Source organism: Echiichthys vipera (assembly GCF_963691815.1).
Source record: "Echiichthys vipera genome assembly, chromosome: X".
Taxonomy (NCBI): Eukaryota; Metazoa; Chordata; class Actinopteri; order Perciformes; family Trachinidae; genus Echiichthys; species Echiichthys vipera.
The window spans coordinates 19,007,951-19,031,396 of record NC_139825.1 but is presented as its reverse complement, the minus strand read 5'-3'; the positions used below and the strand labels follow the sequence as shown (position 1 = coordinate 19,031,396).

Sequence of the window (23,446 nt, the reverse complement as noted above, 5' to 3'; positions counted from 1 at the left end):
ACACACACACACACACACACACACACACACACACACACACACACACACACACAAACACACTTGCAACAAAAGCACAGAAAGAAGAAAGAAATACACACATTGGCCCTTGATGTGTAACTTACATGTTGCTAGGCCTTTCAAAATACACATTAATGACGCTTCTCTACACATATGAGTGAGCACATAACACCACTCCACCCCATTCTTAAAAACAGTATGATACATCTTTGGCTGTGAGCGGTGTTATTTTCCCTCTCTGCGCCTATTTGAAGCTCTGGTTGGACATTGTTCTGTGTTTACATCCTGTTGTGTCGACCGCTGCGCGACTATGTTTTGCGTTCGTCCAACTGTGTGTAAATGTGACTGTGTATGTGTGTGTGTGTGTGTGTGTGTGTGTGTGTGTAGCAGTAAGGGTCAAAGCTGGAGCACAGGTAGCAATATATATTATCTCAGCTACCTTGAGAAGTCCATCTATTCTCAGTGTGTATTCAACTGCCTGCTGGATTGACGACAAGCATCAAAATCAAAGAAATTTTAAAAAATAGTACATTTCAGATGTAGCTGTAGGCAACGATTCCGCAGGTGAAACAGACTTTACCAAAAACAGTCAGAGCTTAGCATGAACTTCATGGCCACAGGTCGCTTGAGACTTTTTTTTTTTACTATTGATGATTTCTCACATTCTGATTCACATCGCATTCGCATTTATAAAAGCATAGTGTTTTAAACCTCTATTGTGTATGTTGTCAAATTTTACTGGCATTCCTATGTATGAAAAAACTACTCATTAATGTAGCTTTTTCTTCTCTAACATCTGCAGTTATACTCTTTCCACATTGTTCCTCCAGCCAGCATGTAGCTCGTTTAATGGACATGACAGTCCAGTCAGTGACATTATAAAGAAACTAACGGAAAATGTTAGATTTTGTGTTCATATTGAGTGGAATATTTAAACCTGCCTGGTATTACATCCAATGGCAATGTTTTAGATTGCTAGGCATACATCTGTACATATTTCCATAAAATTAATGTAATGTAATAATAATGGAGTATTTCTTTTATCACAGTGTGGTATTGCTACTTTTACTGCAGTATATAACTAGAACATTCCCTCCAGCACTGTGGTGTACCTTTATAAAAACACACTTTACAGAGAGTTTAATCGTGCCTTCATCCAACCACTTTAGTGTCAAGGCAGGACAAAGGCAAACAGGACGTCAGAATTGAGATTGCAGATTTTTTTTTGTTCTGAGATGTTTAAATCAGATAGATTAGAGTTAAATTAATTTGAGACAGAGTTAGATTTGTGTTTCCGCTACCATGTAAAGAGCATCCCACCAACTGAGAAAGGACTTGACCCCATGTTTGGACTCATTCGCCTCTGCACCCAGCGCCCCTTGTCAATCCTCCTTTCCACACTGACCCTCCTGTCCTGCCCGTTCCTCCTCTGATCGGTAGAGGTCGCAGCCTAGCAGCCACTTTGTGGATGGGGAACGCATGGATGTATCCGAGCGCTCCCACATGACAAAAGCTACAGCGCCTCTGGAAACAAGGAACGGAGAACGGGGCGTTTTGGGAGAAACCGTCTACAAGATCCATTCTGCATCTTTACCTGCAACACGGCTCGGCTTGGCTCGCAGACAAACAACTTGAGTGAGCCGGTGAATTTTATTTTTTTTATCTTCTAGTGATTACTGAGGCGGACAGCTCAACTCTTTTTCTCCCTCTCTCCAAGTGAACTTTATGGGGATGTTATATCAGAGCATCACCGTGCCTAGATAGTGCTGAAGTAAGTGTAGGACGGATGTGAAGAGTGAACGGTTGGAGAGACTCCTACTACTAGGGTACTTTTCGTTCGGTTTAATACGAGAGAGAGAGAGAGAGAGAGAGAGAGAGAGAGGGAGAGGGTAGTGTGCAGGAGAGAGTGAAAACGAGAGAGAGAGAGAGAGAGAGAGAGAGAGAGAGAGAGAGAGAGAGAGAGAGAGAGAGAGAGAGAGAGAGGGAGAGGGTAGTGTGCAGGAGAGAGTGAAAACGAGAGAGAGAGAGAGAGAGAGAGAGAGAGAGAGAGAGAGAGAGAGAGAGAGAGAGAGAGAGAGAGAGGGAGGGTAGTGTGCAGGAGAGAGTGAAAACGAGAGAGAGAGAGAGAGAGAGAGGTCGCTCAGGTTTTTTGGAGCTACGCTTTCATGCCGTCAGTCTTGCGGACTCTGAGATGGACGTCAGATTTTATCCAGCTCCCCCTTCAAGCGTGGGTTCATGTACGTTACCGACTGACTCCGGTTTGGACTATTACCACGCCAACAAGGTAACAATTATCTCTACTTTACGGGCTTTGGGTGGGTGAGATGTGCAGCACTTTCTGTGATGGTGTACGCGCACACAAGTACATTACAGCTTACACACGGTGGACGAAATGTGTGACATTAGTGACTGAGTGATGAACTTTTATTTCCCTCAGGATGATTTAGATGGTCTATAAGCTACATTATCACTGAACTTTGTTGCACGCTATTTCCGACGTGCGCATCATTTTAAACTCTGCAGAAAAGCACACACGACACCTGTTCTGAGCGCGCACGCTGGGTTTTCATTAATTACAATTTTCTGATGAGTTAATCTAGATAAACTATGGGTGCTGTAGCTGCTGTCCTGTGCGCTGAGTTGGAGCGCACCACTCTCTCCAGCGCAGCTCCTGCGAATGCTCAGAATATGTACCCCCCTTTCCTTACGAAAACTGAATATATGTAAGTCAGCACAATCTTTCCTGTATAATTTAAACCTTGCCGACCAAACTGCGGAAACACGCCATCTTATCTGCTCCACACAGGTTTCCACATGGGCCAATGCACAATTAGTCAAATAAACAACTATCAAGATTGCGATTAAATGTGAACGTGCCAGCATGTTATGGATCGGGGCTGTTTGTGATGCTCTAAGGTGTGCAGCTTCTGATTGACCAGTCTGCATACTAGTTTGTCTTGTGTCGTCTCATTATAAAAGCATAACGAATATACAGTATGGCATATTCCTATTCACGCTTGGTTATAAACACCTTTTTGCGCATACACCCAATCCCATCAGAACGCAGGTAATAACTTTTTAGGAATGAATTATGCGTCAACACCCTATAAAGAAATCCTTATTGTTTACAATTAACAAGAAGGAAGTATTGCCATTTCTTCATTAGGTTTTGTGTTCATATCAGCATATTTTTATGCGTTTTTATCCAGTAGGTATTAATATAAACCTCATACACTTTTATTGCTAAATTGAAGTGGGTATAGGTGCCATGAAATAATTATCACCAACAAGCTTCTATTTGGAGGAAAGTTCTACAAAATCAGTTTTCACCAGTCCTTTCTGGAAAGTTAAACACTGTCAAGTTTCCTGAATTATGCATTTAATGCTATTTCTGTTGAATGTCACTTCACTCCACTTGTTTATGTGGTGTACACCAGTGCTGGCTGTTTGCTTTACTGATAAATGGTTTGCATGTAGATCAATGACAAATGCACAAAACTGCCAAATAGTCTGAGATTACAAGTCACAAGCAGCAAGGCAAGTTTTTTTGTTATGTGGTCAGGTTAAACTTGGGTAAACGTTTAGCAGAGTTAGAAGGAGGCATTATTCCCGCAGCCATTCAAATCGGTTTGCTTGCCTTCTCACCTGGAAGGAAGCCAGCAGGCAGTTAACATTTGCTGATGACAAAGTGAAACATTATAGCCCAGTACAATATTTGAATTGTTAATCTCTCCTGTCCATACACACAGTCACCTGTATACATGGACAACACACACAAATACACACTCTCAAACCCACACTCACTTGCAGAGAGGTTTGAATTACAATACATGAGACCGGAGTCATTTCTTAACCCCTAATCTACTGGAACACCAGTTTAACAAAAAATGATCCTAAGTTTTAACTGAAGCTTAAATCAAAGCTTAAATTAGCTAATAAATTAAGGACTGGAAAAATATTCTCATGTGTGTGTGTGCGTGTGTGTGTGTGGCTAAGTCTACTTATGCATAAACACAGTAGCAGATGTATATTTAAGATCACAATGAGACCTGGCTCCCCATGTCTCAGGTCTCGTAGCATTAACACAATGAACTGTACTAGTTGTCATGATTCCGCAAGCATAGAGGTTGTTGGCCCGGGATGAAGCAGGTTTGGGTTATAAGAACAGAATCGTATAACATTGTCATTACTAAAATAACATCTGTGACTAAGATGTAAAGTGACACATTATCTGTGCTGTGCCAACAGCACTACACATAACTGTTCAATAATGATACAGGAGCTTTATATGACAATTTGGCAAAAGTTCCTCCTTTATGGCAGTTTCATTTCAGGAGCGGGGTGGAGTTGTCCTCCTGGAGTAGCACTGTGAGCGGGTGGTAACTGGGAACCTTGCAAAAGTAATAAATATAAGATTCATTTGTTTGTATTTCACAGCCATTATGTAGGTAGTTATAGCTCCTGCATATGTTGTTTCGATGGATTGTGCTGCAATATTTCACAGGAAATTGAAAAGACGATTCAAAGTCACATATTTTTTGCATTTAGACAGTTTTTTCAGGATATTAATAAGCTCAAAAGTTTCATACCATCTTAATTAAGGCCTCTTGGAAGGTGTTGATTCCCCGTCATTTACACTTGAAACAGCTAGAATATTTATATATATGGCTTGAGTGAAACTCAGTACTGTGGTTATGCATTGCTATAGTGTATTGTATTAAATACATCAACCAGGAAGTGAGCATAGCACTAAGTGGGACAGTCCATATATAAAAGCCCAGCACTTCCTGTTCTAGTGATGTACACTAAAACACATTTATTTCTGAGAGAGACTATTAGGCTTTGTGAGAATGACTTTGTGTCTGTGTGTATGGGGGTGTGTGTGTGTGCATGTGCGTGTGCGTGTGCGTGTGTGTCTGTATGTCTGTATCCATGCTGTTTTCTACCTGAAGGGGTTACTAATTGAGGAACGTAAAGAAAATGTTAACTAAAACTGGTTTGAACTCATCGGCCACATTCAGACTGATGATTGATCGATGCCTGCCAGGAATATGAATCACACTGACAGTATAAGTCCATACCACACATTCATGATGAATGCACACCTTTGAATTTAGGCACTGGGTTTCCCGCAATTACACACTAGACATCAACAAAATACAGTAACAATCATAAATGTTATCTGGTTCCATCACTAAATGATGAGGAGATTATACAAGACAAAAATGCCCATGTGCTTTTCTACATTTCATTGTAAATTCCTTAATAAGACAACCCAAATAATTTCCCCCTGGGGATTATTAATATATCTCTGATTCTGATTCTGATTCTGATTCTGTGCATCCACAATGCAAAGAACAACACATAGGAGAAGCATCGATTTGTGTTCTTGCTATGAACCCCGCAGCGCTGTTGCTCTTCTCAACTCCGTCCAACTTGCATTGTCCTGCACTTGCACAATCACCGTGAGTCATCTTTACTTTTCACCCAAGATTTCTCCTAATCTTTTTGAAGCCTCTCTGTATCTTTCCTCACTGAGTGGGAGGCTTGTTTGTTCAGTGTACACTCAGCTGTGTATACCAGCGCTGTAGGCCACTTCTTCGCAAATGCCTGTTTTAGCGAGAGACTATTTGTCAAATGCATTATGACTTGTGCATACCCCCAGGCAGAATCACTCCGGTGAAATGAAGTTGGATAGATTACTGTAGCTGTTCCACTTTCTCCTCATCCCTCTTCCCTCTAACAACACGATGCCCAAGAGAGAGGCTCTCAAGTAATTATACTGTAGTTATTCTGTTGGTTTATAATCCAATGGTTTGCAGATGTTATTCTTTACATAGTTACAGTCTGTTCCAAGTTACTGTATGTTATTTATATATGCTGAGACCGTTTCCACCGCAGTGCCGGGCAAACACTCCAAACTATTTATTGTGCAGTACTCACAGAAGTGATATCTCAATCAAAACATTACTGTGTTTGTCTGTATGTGTGCATAATGTGTGCATGTGCAGTGAATACCCAATTGCTATTATACCTTGAGGCAAGATGTATGAAGCATGTTTAACAAGATAACCCTCATTTATACATTGATCCATGTTTTCCCATGTGTTATACATTGTAATGCCTCATTCAGTCATCATCAACTGGCGGCCCGTGGGCCACATACGGCCTGCAGAATATTATATTATATTATATCTCGGCCAACTTTAAAGCTTTAGTGTAGCTATTGGTACCAACCATGTCACGTTAGCTTGTCAGAAAAGGGTTTAAATAATGCTTGGGAATTAGGCTACATTTTGGCAAGATACAAACTGGCATGGTCATTTTCTAAGGTGTCCCTGACCTCTCACCTCTAGATGTCTGAATGAAAAGGGTGAAAAGAGTCCAAGAAGTCTCCTTTTTACAGACATGCCCGCTTTATGCTAATCCCATGCAGTTTGGGGCAAAAACCATGCAGTTTATTGACATGGTATAAATTAGTTATTTTGGCAAATTCTAAAACGGTGTATTTGAAAATGTCTGCATACTGGGGTCCCTAAACAGTCTTGGAACTGCATAGATTGGCTGGAGAGCTGAGACCTGTGTGGTTGTTTTCATGAGCGTAATTGTCTTCATGTAGGATGTTGTTAATCATCATGGTAGCCATTTCATTGTAGTGAGGCATTTTCTGAAACTTGACCTCTGTATAAAATGAGCTGTTGTGACCTCTTAAGATAATCACAGCCTCATGAAACATTTCAGCCACAAATAAGATACCTAGGGCATTCAGAGAATCTATATATTTTTTGTATGCACTTTCCCCCATGTTTTTAGGAGTCTGTTCACATCAATATAAATTAATAAAAATAACATTAATTTGTAAGAAGGTGAAAATATTAAAAAGTTAATGAGGCCTAAACATATATTTTTATTATTTGAAGGTCCAGCCACTACAGCATCTGCTTCGAAAATTTCTGGCCCTTGTGAAAAATTAGACTGTAAATCTTTATATATGAGTGCAAATAACAAACAGCTGACACTTGTCTACCCAAATAGCAATGAAGCCAGCATTTACAGAGCATGTAGCACCCCTTTTCAAGTGGTTCCATTTTCACCACTATCCAAATCATTATATTAGTCATGGGACACTTCAAAGTATGGACAGGCGAAAACATTTTCCGTGTTGAATTCTCAGAATGTGTTTTTTTTTTCTCTCTCTTCAAAACATGACCGTAATAGAAACAGAAAAAAGTAAATCATTATTCCAGCAGTACCTCATTCTGTACACAGAGAAAAGTTAATTACATGGAGGCAAGCATTCTTGGGTCGACAGCGTGGACTTGGGGTTTTTCATTGTGCCCATTCATAACATTCTGCTGACTGGCCAGTCCGAGTTGCAATATCCCAACCGCTCTCACTGGGAAAATTTTAACCCATGCATGGCTCTAATGCACACCAAAGGGGAGAATGCAGTCTGATGCTGCTGGAACTGGAAATACTCAAAGTGGCAAGTTTATTGTTCTAATGCAGTTCCAGGCAATTAACTCAGAGCAAATATTGGATAACATAAATGCAGTCATGGAATGAACATTTGTTTTCATTCATATTAAAAACAATACCCTTAAACATCTAACTTCAGAACTGTAATGCTCTTTTTTTTGTTTAACCACTTCCTGGTACTATTCATAATCAAGTCTTTCTGTCTGCCCACCTCTCCCCCTCTCTGTGTCTAACTTCTTCTCTCATTTACCTTCCCAGCAGCAATGTCAAAAGGTTATGGAGGGAAGCCGGATCGCCTGGAGCTGATTGTGTCTTTGAGTTAATGATAAGTAGCTACAGTGTGATTCTCTAGAGCAGTGGGGCTTGAATTATGTTCTGTGCAGGGACTATTACAGTAGGAGAAAATTGCACTATTTATGATTTTTTTTTTTTGATCACATGTTTAAAACAAAAAAGGGACAATACAGGATGTTAAGTACATTTTTTTAATTGAATCGGATGGATGGATACATATGTGAGTTGCATACAGAACATCACCGTCCTTGTAATCTGTTTATATTTATATACCTATGTTACGACATAGGAACAATCCTCACAATGGTACCACCACATCAATGATACTGTAGTTTCTATTCTGCAGCTACACCCACATAGGTTTTTCTAGGGTTTTTTAGGGGTATTTAAGGACAGCGATGGATTGTTTAGAGAACAAGTTAAGAGATACAGCAGTACTGTCCATAAGGGAATTATCACTGTGGACTTCAGTTTAACCTACAGGATAGTGAAGGTGGCAAACCTCAACCAGACTCTGCAGCACTCCTGTGGCTCTGCTCTGTACTTTATAATCTAGACCAGACATGACTCAGAGCTACTAGAGGTGTTAAGAGGGTCATAAGTCATGTATGGCTGAAAATAGATAGTATAGTTTATCCTGCCTGGTTAGCTACTTAATCACCTCGGTCCATAGAAACAGGCTATTTATGTCGATGACTGATTGCATTAACTGCCAAGAATTCAGTCATGACATTGCATATTTTTTAAAACTCTTCCCAATGTACTTGTGATATACTACTGCTATCCAAATCCTTTCAATGCTGCTATCTCATCACAATCTATCATCCAGAAAGTCAGTTTAAGAAATCACCAGGCTGCTTTTATGGTAAAGACTGATAGCAGTTAGTTTTCAGGCTTGGTGACATACATGGCAAACTGTAACGTAATGTGAAACAGCCACGTCACAAGATGTCAGAGCAATTGTAATTTTGACACTGAACGCTAAACGAAGCAGCCCGGCCCCGGCTCAACTTGTGCCCCTCATTAAATCACATTAACCCTAATTATCGTCACTGCCCCTTGAAACCCAAACACTACAGTCAGGCTTGACTCCTGGATCCTCAGCTGGATGTTGGGTGTGTGTTTCATCCCCTTGACTTGTGTAGAGGAGTCCAGTGTGCCAAGGCGCTTTAAAGTGTTTTCACCTAAGGAGTCCACTGGGCCCACAGTAGCAATAGCCTAGCTCGTCTGTCTGCCCCCTACGTCTCCCCCACCCAACACCCAGTTTTCTTGTGCTGTTTTATATTCAGATTTTGATTGGTTGGGGGATGGTGGTGGAATTGGAATTTGAGAGGTTTGTGCAGGGAGGAGGGTAGTAGATTTGGGTGTGTAAAGATAGATAGATAGTGGGAGAGAGAGAGAGAGAGAGAGAGAGAGAGAGAGAGAGAGAGAGAGAGAGAGAGAGAGAGAGAGAGAGAGAGAGAGAGAGAGAGAGAGAGCAAGAGAGAGAGAGAGAGAGAGAGAAAGAGAGAGAGAGAGAGAGAGAGAGAGAGAGAGATGGGGAGGCTGTAGATAGAGTGAAAATAGAGAGAAAGATTTTAGGGGTACTTTATTTTTCAGCTCACCCTTGAGTCTGTAATGTCATTCAACGATGTGGAAACCAAAATGAGCCTTGCCTCCAGATGTGTTCCAGTCCAGATAGCGACTTGAAAGACAGACGTTTATTGTTTTAGTGCATTTGGTGTGTTTCAAACCCAAACTGCTTGAAATGCTGATTGATGGATTTTAGTGATGAATGTGTGTGTGTGTGTGTGTGTGTGTGTGTGTGTGTGTGTGTGTGTGTGTGTGTCTGTGTGTGTGTGTGTGTGTGTGTGTGTATGTGTTTGTAAGAGAGAGAGAGAATGAAAAGAAAAGGGGGAGACATCTGCTTCATGTGATTTATTTAACCATTTCTGTGCTCTTCTCCATGCTCTGCCCGCTGTGTATTTCATTGCGCTACAGAAGCATTTCAAAGCATTTAATTTTCTTTCTATCAGCACACAAATAGGAAATAATGCAACTTTTCTGTAATATTTCCCTTTGATATCTACAGAATGTGGCCTTGATATTTATAGAAATTATATACAAAATAGAGATAAGAATGGTAAACAATCTACAGCAGCAAGACAATATATAACAAAGTAGTTACATAGTAGGCCCTGTTTTTTTATTATGACAACAAGCCAAAGTCAATATTAACATTCAAACCGCCGTGACCTTCTGTTATGTAACTTTATGTTTTTCGTTCACCAAAAACTCAAAACCAAACTTATTGTTAATGCTGACATTTAGCATCATCCACATGCATGTGGTTTAGACTGGAGGTCAGGAAGTGCGTAACTCTTTTTTGCAACAGATTCAGCATCCCTGCTGCAAACAATGTTCCCTTAATTATCATACACCAACGATTTGGGTGTTCCTATTCTTTTTACGGTTAAGGTATCAGCTAAGCCAAGATGGATGCAAATAAGACAAAACATTTTTAGTGTGTCGAAATGCAGCAGTTCCCCAAGCAAGAAAGCTGATCTACATTAGGATAATTGCTTTATTTCATTCATAAACAAATAGACCACAAAGTGATTATCCAAGATGCTGGAGATTATGAGTGCAGTTACTGGCCTTGGCGGATTTGGGTAAAGCCAGCTTTGGTACATAAATTAGCGTAATCAAACCATATCAACATTTCACAAAAGCACAGACGGAGCTGATCATCTCTTGACTTTCACACTCGCCAAAGATCTCACAGTTTATCCAACGATTTGTTTTTCATTTCATCTCTCTGGGAATGGAGTGAAATTGTATGTGACTGTGTGCTGTTTAGTCTATTAGAAGGAAATGAAACACTAAGGAGAGGAAGGAGTGAAGAAGATGGGGGTAAGGGTGAGTTTTGGGTATGTTGACAGAAGAGAGTGGGGACGTTTTGACAGGTTGTGGACTTGAAAGATAAAATCTAACTTAGAATCTTAAGTGATTCGGTGAATGGCGGGTTTGCTGTATTTAATGTGAGACTGACAGCAGATTTAGGTACAGGTTATAAAGTTTTAGATTATATAAGAAGCACAGGGAATTTGCCTGACATAGTTGCAACCTGGCATGCATTTTTTTTGTTGGCATTTCAATCGCCTTGCTTCACTCCTGATGGGTGTTTCCTCAGAGAAGGTCGGCAGGACGGTGCGATCAAGATTCCATAGGATTAATGTATAAAAACACTGATAAACAACGTGTCTGCGCCATTGAAGAATGCAGCTGTCTGGTGCATTATGAGGGGTTCGCAACATGGGCAAACATGAACAGTTGTCTTAGCTTCCTGAGGCATGCCCTGTGCAAACAGAGCTGGGGATGGCTGCTTCAGTCCCACACTCCCACACCACGAGTCCACTGAGGTTCAGAGACATACACTCATATATGCAAATGCAAGCATGTCCACACTTGCATAGCATAAATAAACACAAGCGCACATGTGTAAGCACACAGTCCACAGACATGCTGTTGTGTTGTGTAGTTGTGAAGCAACAGTCCTACCCACTGCTGTCTTGATTACTGTACTTTTTAGTATGAATGTTTAAGAACTGAAGAACCCATATTGTGCTCATTTTCAGGTTCATATTTGTTATATTGGATTTCTAATAGACACATTACATTACAGTTTACATTACATTACATTACATTATTTTTCTTATACTGTCTGTCTAAATATACCTGTATTCACTCTCTGTCTGAAACCCTCTGTTTTAGCGTGTCTTTAAGAACCCCCCTCCCAAAAAAGCTTGTCTGCTGCTTGGATTGGACAGCATTTCTGGGTCTTCCACATCAGCGATTTTGGCTTCTGTCATTGCAGCCGGGGGATGACTGTAACGTCATTGTAGCATCACTTTCTACCTATATATAGCATAGTTGTGACATTACAGCTGTACAAAAGTCCCAGCAGCTCATTTAAAGGCGGAGTTTCTTAATATGGGGTGTGTACATTTCTCTTGATTGATACTTTCACGGTATTTATATAGCACCTTGACCTAATAACAAAAAACAAATGGCAATCCTTTAACAGTTCGGCACATTGAAAAGAAACAAATGTAAGTGTGATCAGTCACGATTCGGAAAGATTTCTTGTTGGAACTTGTTTGGTTTCACACGTCTAGTTGCTCCGTTCTCTAACTGTCACAGTGACTTTACAAGCCTTGCTCTTTCAACACAAGTCAGATGTGTAACTACCCTCATAGCAGGGTGACATTATTCACGATAAAACTCAAGAAGTCGTTGATATTGAAAATACACCCTCATTAAAGTGAAAACTTTTGAACCAAGTGCCACTTGTGATGCATTAAATGTCAATAGATAATGTTTGAGTTACTTCAGGATTGCACAGGAAGTGAGTTGGCTGGTTTGCCCACCAAGCATTGGTCCTATGCTGTATGCTGTTTGTCTCTGTGCCGCTCTGAGCCAAATGCGTGTGAGTGTGTGTGAGTGTGTGTGACTCCACTCCCTATCACTACAAACCCACAGTCCCCCCAGGCCCCTTTTTTGCCTCAGTCTAGTAAACCACCTCTGGCACTTTTGAGCTTTGTTCATAATATTTTCATTGTAGCTTTGCTTTACTTTCCAGGAATTCCACTCGTTGTGTGTTGATAGTCAGTTTTTGTAACCCCAAGATAACAGTGTTAAATAAGAGCACTTAATCTAATAGAAGAACTGCACCCTGTGCTTAATGTAGATGTAATTGCATTTCTCTTCTCTTTGTCAATGCTGAATCTGTTTTGGTATTCTTTTAACGTCCACACACACAGAATAATGCTTCATTGATTTGTATACGAGCTTGAGATTAAAATTAACTTAAAATTTTCAAGAATAGTGACTTGACTTTTGTACCATCTGTATATTGATTATGAACTACAGTAGCTGCTTCAGGTCTGTTTTAGACCTCAGTGTGCTGATTGGTATGTGATGTGTTGGTGCAGCTGAAAGCAAGTGTGTTCACTGTGCAAACACAGCGTTGCTGGCACTCCTGGTTTCACTTAATCTTTGACACAAAGGCACTGGCATGTGGCTGGGCTCTCAGACAGATTCAGTGACAGAGAGAGAGAGAGAGAGAGAGAGAGAGAGAGAGAGAGAGAGAGAGAGAGAGAGAGAGAGAGAGAGAGGTGGGTATGTGTGCATAAATAGGATAATTACTTAAAAGATCTCATATTTTAAAGTGTTTACATTTTTTTTTTATTTCATCTAGACAGGAAGATTACCCCATTTCTTGGATTTATGTAGGCCTTGAACATCACAGTCAGTTATTTGGATTTCCTGAAGCAAATACCATGCCTGGTACTTTGGTCACCTCAGCACCTTATTCTGGGTTGTAAGTCCACACTGCTGCCATTTGATGGATGATTTATTTGCCTGCCATCCTATAATTACCCACTGGGTATACAGGAGGACTTCTCTGAGATTATAGTTCGTCTTTGCAGTAAAAAGGGAAAAAAAAGCTTCAGACACTTTAAACAATTTGGCATTGAAAATGTATTCATCATCTCTGAAGTGATGGAAATGGTAAAGCAAACTGTTAAAATGGAGAACATTAATTTATTCTCAAATTATCGTGTTATCCAGAGTTGTGTTCTTAATTACCGTAGTTTTGTTTGTTTGTATTAAAAAAAACCTTACCTCTTGGCACGGCACGCTGTTGTTTGCAAAGTTTGATTTCTGTCAGATGCAGAATGAATATATTCAAATGAATATTTCCACATCAAAAGAATTGTCTCTGTGTTTTTTGGACGGTGCTCAAGGCTAGAAGAATGAATCCAAAATGAAAAGTGGTGACCTCTCATTAGACTCTGACAGGATTCTGCTGACACCAGTCATGGGTAATCACCAGCTTCTTGGCAGCACAAAGGCGTTAGTTCTTTCTAGACACACACCACCTAATATTCTTTTAATTGACTTCAGAGAAACTGTATCAAGATGTGCTGATGAAGTTACAATTTGGCTAAAGCTGCTCATTCTGAGAGCCAGATCTCCTTGTTCCTTTTGGTTTGGTTTGTTGTACTTTCTGCTGCTCCACATAACAACGAGGGTGGAAGAGTGGAAGATTTCAATTACTCTGAAAAAGTCAAGGAGGTTGTTGAAGTTTGAGAAATACAACACGGGCCGGTTGCTATGTGGAGATTGCGCCCATTTGGAATGTAATTAAATTGGTTTGGCTGCTTGCCAGTGAAAAAATACATTCCTTCTTTTCTCATCTCAAATGAAAATGTATAGTGTTTTGCTGAAAAATACCTGGAGGGAACAGAAGGCTGTTGAATATTTGTAATACAGCTTGCACTGTGCAGTTGAAATGAGTTTTGAGATGAGTTATCCATTGTGGTTTCCCCTTTGACATTTCAAAGGTATGCAGCTTTTGAACCATGGATTTACTGTAATCTATTTTTTTTCTATTATTGATGTGTGGTTGAGTTATAAACTGTAAATTGGCTTCTTTGCCATTTCACTGGCTGTGCCATATCAGAAACCACAAGACCACGGTGCAGAAACAGACTTTGTAATAATGTTTATATATAGTCACATGTGAACCCCAGTTGTTGGTCCCAGTCTACATATGAAACTGTACAAGTTTACCATATAGAGTGTGTGAATCTTTCAACAGCTCCTCACTAGCACAAAATAACCAACTCATTCTGAGACATGTAACAGACTTTACAAACTGCTCTAATTTAAAAGTAATGAATATCTGAATTATACACAAAGACATGCAAGAAAAACACACACATTAGAAGGTAAACGTCTCATTGAGGCTGCTTCAGAAAGAATAGACCAGTGGTTCTGAACCTTTTTTCCTTAAGGGACCCCTTTTCTATTACATAATATCACACATAACAATAACATTACAGAATAAGTGATGAACTGCGAATTTACTTAAATAATGAAAACTATAACAGCAGGAAGTTTGTGTAAAATGATTTGGATGAAATTTGTGCAGATTATTTCCTGTGAAATAATATTGCATCAGGGATGTATTTCCTGTTATTCTTAGGAACTTTTAATAAAATGTATTATATATGTAATAGTATGATATATTGTTCTGAGTTTACAATAATCATACATACTTGGCCCTATACACACACACACACACACGCACGCACGCACGCACGCACGCACGCACGCACACACGCACGCACGCACGCACGCACACACAAAAGATTGTTAGCATTAAACAAAAGTATGCATTTTAACAAAGAAATGATTATCATCCAAAGTGACTAAAGGATGAAAAGATAGTGTAAGGTAAACCGACTGTGTTATCACTTCCTTCCTTTTAGCGTCATACAGGCTAACAGTAATTGACATCTGAAGTTGTTTTGGCACTCACAAAGTACAAAGTGATCTTCCTCTTCTTCGAATGACCTCAGAGCAGTATGAACCACAAAAAAGAAAATGAGTGCTCTCAGATAATGTGAGAGATTTTTTTAAACTGTACTGTGTGCATTCAAGAGAATCGGCAAGGTTTCATTTTGAGCATTTTTAAGGCCAAATAATAACAGCAATTTCTTACCAGTCACAACAGTGTGAAAACCCCAGCAACTGTATCATAAGAAAAATGAAGGGAAAGAGAGAGAGAGAAGAGAGAGAGAGAGAGAGGAACTAGCAGATACTGTAAATTCAGAAACATAAATGGGAACTGTTAGGTTGTTTTGTGATAGTTGTGGAGTATTAAAAAAAAATCCAGTTCCCTCTGATCCACCGCCTGATCTGCAAATGGATCAAGCTGCCCAGCAGAGCTATTCTTACGAAATCAGCCTGGCATGGCGTTATAATAGCTTTTCCTTGTATGTGTCCTGTCAAGTCAACTTAGCCTCTTCGGGTGCTATTTTAGTGTTAGTCTCACAGACGATGAGGAAACTATAAGTCCTGTGTGTCACCTCTCGTCCCCGGAGAGCACAAGGAAATATATTTGTATGTCCAACGCTGTAATGCTTTCATTACACCGTGACACTTTCGGGTAGCATACTTTGAAACCAGATCCATGGAGCGAGAGAGAGAGGTGTTGAGATGATGAGCTAATTAGTGGGGTTTGCCACTATCCTGCTAATGGCTGTTTGCGGGTTTGCTGGTGATACAGCATGCGTGTGTGTGCGCTCACACTGCACGGTTGGTTTTTAGTCAGAGGTTTAATCCAACATTCACTTGACAAAGCCTGCAAAGTGAATCAAAAAGCTGTGTATCAGTGGAAACAAGGCTCTTCAGTCTCTTCAATGGAACTGCAAAGATAGAGCAAACAGGCACAGATGCATGCCAATACACCTTCAGGGCATTGATTGTGTGCCATAAGGCTTTCATGTGCCTCTCCTGCGTATGTCAAATGTAAATTCATATCTCAATAAAGGCGTAGGATTTTCTTTATGTTGTCTTCTGTGTATGCTTTGCCAGATACTTTGATGTGAAAAGATGTGAGTAAATTTGTGTGTGTGTGTGTGTGTGTGTGAGTGTGTGTGTGTGTGTGTGTGTGTGTGTGTGTGTGTGTGTGTGTGTGTGTGTGTGTGTGTGTGTGTGTGTGTGTGTGTGTGTGTGTGTGTGTGTGTGTGTTTGTGTGTGTGTGTGTGTGTGAACCCAGACTTAGGGATACACTGTTAAGCTGTAAAATGATGTAGGTTTCTACTATTACAGCTCTGAAATTAGAAAAAAAGATTCGACTGAGAGGAAGAGGAGATGGAGAGAGATAGAGCCTGACAAGCAAATCTGCAAACTTACAGCAAAAAAAAAGAATAGATTTATACCACACGTTAGAATTGACAAATGCACATAAACCAAGACAGAGAGTTCTCTTCCCCAGGCGTGCATGTGCTGACAGGACACCAGCTCTCACTTTCATTTGTGCTTATGCACCTGCTCACGCTCACTGCTGTTTTCATTACAGCAGGTCCAACATCAAACATCGGTGTTCCTACCACAGTGTGATTACACGGTAGTTCTCAACAAGTTCCCGCAACTAAACAACAAAGTAGGTTGTTTGTCAGTGCAGTCTAAAAACAGCCATGAGCGTTTTATGAGGGTTAAAGAGCTGCACTCAACATTCAGAGCATTAATATAGCAGCAAACAAACATTTGCTTTGTAAAGATTCTGTAGAGTTGAGATGCAGTCTGAATTTATCTGTCGTTTATGGTAATAGTCAGTCAGGTCGTGCGTGCATGTGGCTATTATATGCTCTTTTTTAATATTGTTATACTTTTTATATTTTTATAAAAAAAATTTGCTCTCATAGTGTTTCTGTATTGTGTTCTTTTCTCTCTGGTTTTAATATGGCATCGCAGGTTTGTTCCAAAGTTTTGTTGCACTTCTGTGCAATGACAAATAAAGTATCTACCTATTAAAAAACATTGGTATTTCACGTATTGGTCTGTGAGGCGAACCCAGCTCCTTTAAGTTTAGGCAACGTTAAAGATAGCTGAAATGGTTATTTGGTTTATTGATCAACTAAAATGAATTTACAAAAATTGTGAGCACTGATTACTTTAATCCTTATATCAAGCACAACATTTAAAACATTTGTTGGTTTCAGCTTCACAATTGTGAGAACTTTTTCTCAGTATTAAATCACTGTTGATTAGCTTTGATTTTGGACTGATCGTTTGAAAAAAACAAGCAATTTAAAGTTAACTTGTGATGAGCATTTTTCACTGTGTTTCAATCGATCAATATAAATCTGAGGATTAATCAATTACAAAAGCCCGAAAAGAAACCAATGCCAAACCAATCGGTCAGAGACAATACAAGTTAAGCATTAGATGTTTAAGATGTTTGAACAAATGATCAGTCCAGTTTATAGAGAGGGCTACCATCTGTGTTTTTTTGTGGTTTGGACCAAAAAGGTGTATCTTGGAGAGTGAAGTAGTGCTGGAAAAATATATGCAGACATGCAGATAAAGAGAGGTAGTTCATGACCCAGTCAGCGCTTGACCTTTCAGCAACACTTTTTTTCACATTACAATACCATTTCTGCTTTTCCTTCACTCTAAAGAGACCACACTCTTTCTGCTGTGGGGTCAGGACCTTGTACATCAGCTTTAATTTGTAGCATATACTGTGTGCATTCTTGACATCCCTTTACAATTAAATTAGATTTTCTGTAGTAATTCCGGTTTGTTTCGTGCACTTGGCAACTACTACTTTTGCTAAGCCGCACAAACAAACCTAAGCAACATAGCAGCAGGAGGGGTAAGCAGGTTTCACTTACGACATCGAGGTGACGGGTGAGCTAATTGGGGATTAACAGTTAATAATTGAAAAAGGGGGGGCAAGTACTGAGCCCCTCTCCGCGCCAACGTTTGTCTTCCTGGATCTACTCACCTTTGTTTCTCACCTGCTATGCCTGGATTCCCATCCTCTCTGTCTCACTCAGTTGGATTTCTCTTCTCTCCTTTCTCTAACCCTCTGTTTATTCTCTCTCTCTCTCTCGGGCTGATTCTCATCAGCCTGTATTAGTTGCAAATGCAGAACTAAGTGGCTGTGACAACATTCTCAGATGCTCCAGCTGCCACAGATTTATTGAGTTATTAAAGTAATGTACTGTGATTAAAAATGCTAATTTTCCCTAAACCGTACGCCAGTTTACATCGTTTTTTTCTTCTTCTAGAGGATGATTTAATTACATGGAAAATGAAACAAGGGGCAATGAATCAATCTTTGCAGCAAATTGCCTCTCCACATAAAAAAATGAATGACCTCATCATACAGAATTGTTGTTTGGCCAACAGAAAGTGGAATGACAGTGGAATTATTTTAGATTGAATAATCACAGTGTTTATTGTTGCATTGTACCAGCTGTAGTAGTCACAAAAGCTTACTTTTGAACCATGCAGGTATCGGGTTTGCTTGTATTTTGTTTATATGCCATCTCAGTAATCTTACCTCAGGCCATAATCTGAAAGTAAGGCTTTGAGTTTAGTGTAAAAACACACATCCTTTTAAATCCTTATTTTGTTGCAAAAGTAGGCCACTCAATACAGGTAGAATAGTTCTGGATTTACATTTAAAGCATGGATTTTAAATAAAGAGAAAAAAAAGTTTCCCCTCCCAATACTATTAGGAATTGTGTCCTGGTCTATTCTGAATAATTTCCTTTCCCCTGGGGGATTTTTTTCAGTGTGCTTTCCTTGGCTCATTTCGGCCTCTCATTATGCATTCATATATTCGTTTATACAATGCGCAACACTGTGGATTCATTGGACAAATCTCAATCGTTTGAATGAATGTTAATATTTCCTTTCTTTGAATTCTGTGTTTTCCTTCCACTTCAAGCAGTCAGTTGTTACCGTTATTTTCTGGAATATGCAAGGCCCCAACATCACTGGATTGAATCAGCTGCTGAAAAGAAAAAATTAATGATAAATGAAATTTTATCCTTGATCACTTGACCTGTGTGGGGCACTTCTGCTGAGCAGCAGGTAGCACCATGCTTCACTGTTATTCCAGCCCTCTAAAATCTCTGCAAGATTACCAGAACACCTTCGGATATTGTTTGGATCCTTTCCAGATTTCTCAGTGTAACAGATCCTCGCCAGTATCAGCACGACTTTACAGCTCTACCTCCTGAATAGGCCCTATAGGTGAGCGTGTGAAATATCCATGACCATGTCAAATGTCTTCTCCTTTTTCTGGAAAGGATTGACTTATATGTGGAGTACAGCGAAGAATGAACGGCTCCGGCTTCCAGATGCCCTAGACATAACAGAGGCTTGTCAGCTCTGTGGCTGGGCTCTAAATGGGTCACTCTCCTTGATATCACACAGCTCCTTCACAATGACCCCACTGTTCTCCTGATATTACAGCACACTAGGTGGCTCAGTATGAAAGTCATGGCCAGACAAATGTGTGTGTTCGTGAGAAGTCATTAGAACACATGCAGAGCAGTTTGTTCTGAAAAACAAGTATTTTGCTTTCACAATATTGTTTCAGGCCTCTCAATAAAAATACCTGCATGGGGAAAATGCATTTTTCATTGATCTGCTATTAACATCTTGCAGAGAAGTTTTTGCATGGCTGTATGTAACATTACATATGAGAAGAGTAAAAGGGTAGTAACAAAAAAGAAAGAAAGGAGAGAGATAGAGAGAGAGGGGGGGCAGTTCATTGATTTCTGATTTATTTACTGTTTGATTTACAGTCTTTCCATCATGCTGAAGACTGGCTTTATTTGCCTGAATCACGTGAACTTTTCTCAAATGGCCTATTGGTGCAGCAAGCTCTAGCTCGTTCTGCTTCTTATGAAAACGAAACACACATGCACATAGACACACCAGTAGGATTGCATTCAGGCACACACATGCGCAAATACACACTGACTGAGAGATAAAATGGAAAATGGCTCTTTTAGTCAGCTGAACAGTCTCCCCTCCAGCATCCTGGCAACCATTCAATACCATTTACCTCCTACTGGGAAATAATATTGATATTCATAAATGTACCCAGGAAGTGTACAAAAAAGGCGATACAATAGACAGTGTGATTCAAGCACAGGTGTCTACCGTCTTGGGTACACAATATCCCACTCATCCAAATAAGTATATAATATTTATTACTGCAAATATGAATGAGTAAAAAAACATCTTTATTTGGAATGCCAATGCCACTGTTTTGTAAGAAAGGTAGCATCAAAATTTAGACAATGGAGCTTTTTTTCACCTGTAGCTGGCTGAATATTTTCTACTAACAGCTGCATTCCATTAATAGTTTAGGAGTGATCAGACCTTGGTGAAAAAGAAACACAGTAGCCAAGTGCGCTCCCTTTATCTGCCATTAGTGTTTTTAACCGGCATCGATCCACCTGCATTTAAACCATCTTGGTGTATGAATAGGATGAAAGCTGCAATAAAAGAGCCAGTCACTGATATCATGTCTCCCCAGGCTTTCATTAAACCGCCATTCATTCCCCTCCTCCTTAGTCCTCTTACTTTGAATTCTCCAACTGCACATTCTGTACTGCGGTGAGTGAAGTAGTACTTTCAAGTTCAACTTCAACTTGTTACTCAGGTTGGTTTTAAAATGCTTCAATGTAGTTTGGAACCAGAAAATCTAGAGCTTGATGCCTAACTTTGACAGGATAGTTCCAGCTGTCTTAAGAACTGGTTCTTAAAATATTACAAAGACTAAGCCTAGCAATGTTTAAACCAGTCTTTTTGATGGCTTTATCATTTGATCTGTACACTTCAAAATTGGTATCACCAAGAAGAGGAAATTTAAGTTTTTTTTTTTATTGCTCTGTAATGACAGCACCCACCCTCTACAATGATGTTCTCCAGAGGAGGTGAACACTGTTGGTACTTGTTATGTTATGTATGTGTATGCAGACACAAAATATAGATATGAATATCTCTTACATTCTTAAGCCACACAGGCAGTTAACCAACTGGAGGGCCAATGTTAGTCGTTATGTGAGTCAAACAAACACAAGACTTTTACCCAGAGTCTGTGTTCGTAATATTGACTTGTTAATGTAACACATTTTATGTACATAATGTGCTTAACTTACATCCATAACTTAAGCCACATAAGAAACATGCTTATTTTCACTCAAACTATCATCTTTTTCTTTGTGTAACCAAGAAGTTTTGTTTCAATTTACAACATTGACCACGTGTTTAACACAGTGGCCATTTCACCAGATGGCTACTGGAAAATATGTTGTGAAAATGCAACGTTGATCTGACAGGGTTGCTTCGTGACTCCTTTACTTCACTTCTTGATTGTTGAACAGAGAAAGTCCAAATGGATGGCAAAGTATGCGCCCGTTTCTTCAGTATTGTACAATCTTTTAAATCCAATAGTGCCATGTTTTTAACCAAAAAATTATGAACCCTATCTATACTATAGTTTTGAAGCCTGAAACATCGTACTGCTTATGGTGTTGTGGATAAGCCATCATACACTACAGGTAACCTGACAGCAAAAGCACAGAGTGGACCTGATTGTTTCTGGCAGCACTCAGAAAGATCTCAAATTAATACCTAAATAAAGCTGACGTTAAAAACCTGTGAACACCAAAAAAAAAAAAAAGGCGGTTTAGCTCACAGCAGCTCCCGCATCAGCCATTACATTTGAATGTGAACGGCCCTGACTGAAAGGTTATGACCCATAAAGGGGAGGAATGATTTGAGCGAAGTGTGCAGCAGGGAGAAATGTCACATTGAGAATGGCAGGAAATATGTTAGTGACAAGGAAAAAGCTGCCCCTGGTATTCTAGAGCCGATGAGTAAAAATAGGGCATTGGGCAAGAAGGCAGGAAACCAGCAGAGCGAGGCCTCTAGTAGGAATTTCTTCTGGGGAGGAGAGATAAGGGACTTAACTCCCTCCTGTCTGGGCCAGCCGACTTTAACATGCGACATGTGATCACTGATCACTTATGTTGAGTTGGACAGAGGAAGAGGAGATTGAAGAAATTAATAAATTATTTGAGAACTGAGTGGTGTGTGTGTGTGTGTGTGTGTGTGTGTGTGTGTGTGCGTGTGTGGGGAGAGGGGGCAGTTATGCCTTAGTGTCTGTGTGCAGTTCTGTATGATTTCTGATGATCTGTCACTTATTGAGCGTCAACAGGACTTTTTAATTAGGTCAAGACTTGTGATGGAAACCAAAGATCACATACACACAAGGATAATCTCATGTAAACACACATACGTCGCACACACACACACACACACACACACACACACACACACACACACACACACACATAAACATACACGCTGAGGTAATGGCTAAGGAGTGGAAAGTACCGTGTGTGAGAGTCTGAGGTTCCCCAGGTTAAAGAGTGGAAGTTAGACAATAAACATTGGCCTTATCAGACTATGGGCAGAGCTTCCAACCTGATAGCCCAACATATCACTCTAACTATCAGAAACTAATATGACCTCTACACCACTTGCCTCAGTCCACTCGCTCCCATGAATAAGCAATCTTAATAAAAAAGGACCCTTGGTGACAAGTTTGTCTCAGTATTAAGATTTTAGATGGCTTTCAGACTGTCATTTTGCCAACTCACACTCATCACGACGCATTATTTGATTTGCCCGCACTTACGTAACCTCACCAAGACAAGATTCATTGGGATTTTGTTACAAATCAAATCTTCAGGCCTAGTGGAATGTGAGATCGATGCCCCTGAAGAGGCGAGACAACGAGATGATTATCATTTCGTTGATTACAGTAATTTTTACACAGTGTGGCAATTGTGGGACTGATAGGGCGTTCACAGACAACTACACAGTTGATAGGCTGACCACTTCTTATAAGCCGTGGTTGGTTCAGGAGTTCCCGATCTTGTGCAGGGAACAAAGTCAGAACTTGCCAAACATTTGCTCAACAGACTTAGAATCGTGCACAACATTTATGCCAACAATAGAGATCACTGACATTCATTAAATTTTCATTAAAGTGTTTTATTCCTGTTATGAGAGTAGAAAAACAACAAAACAGTGGAACCTAATGAACAACTTTTCAAAATGTATTCCCTAAAGAGTAATGTTTTCCATCAGTAGGAAAATTAATATGCACATACATCATATGAGCTGTTAATTCTAAGTGGTAAATGTTGATCAACAGGCCACGGAGCTGAACTGCTGCCAGCTGTTGATCTAGCTTGACAGACTTTTGGTTTGTTGATTG

General features: G+C 39.9%; 1 protein-coding gene across 1 annotated transcript in view; it reads left to right on the top strand.

Moving 5' to 3' along the window:
- Positions 1 to 2,196: 2,196 nt before the first annotated feature.
- tox2 (TOX high mobility group box family member 2) overlaps positions 2,197 to 23,446 on the top strand; it is a 95,597-nt gene continuing 74,347 nt past the window's right edge. Inside the window, exon 1 of the mRNA XM_083938439.1 lies at positions 2,197 to 2,302. Coding sequence (XP_083794565.1) covers positions 2,210 to 2,302 — 93 coding nt within the window. The 5' untranslated portion in view covers positions 2,197 to 2,209. The remainder of the gene's footprint in view (positions 2,303 to 23,446) is intronic.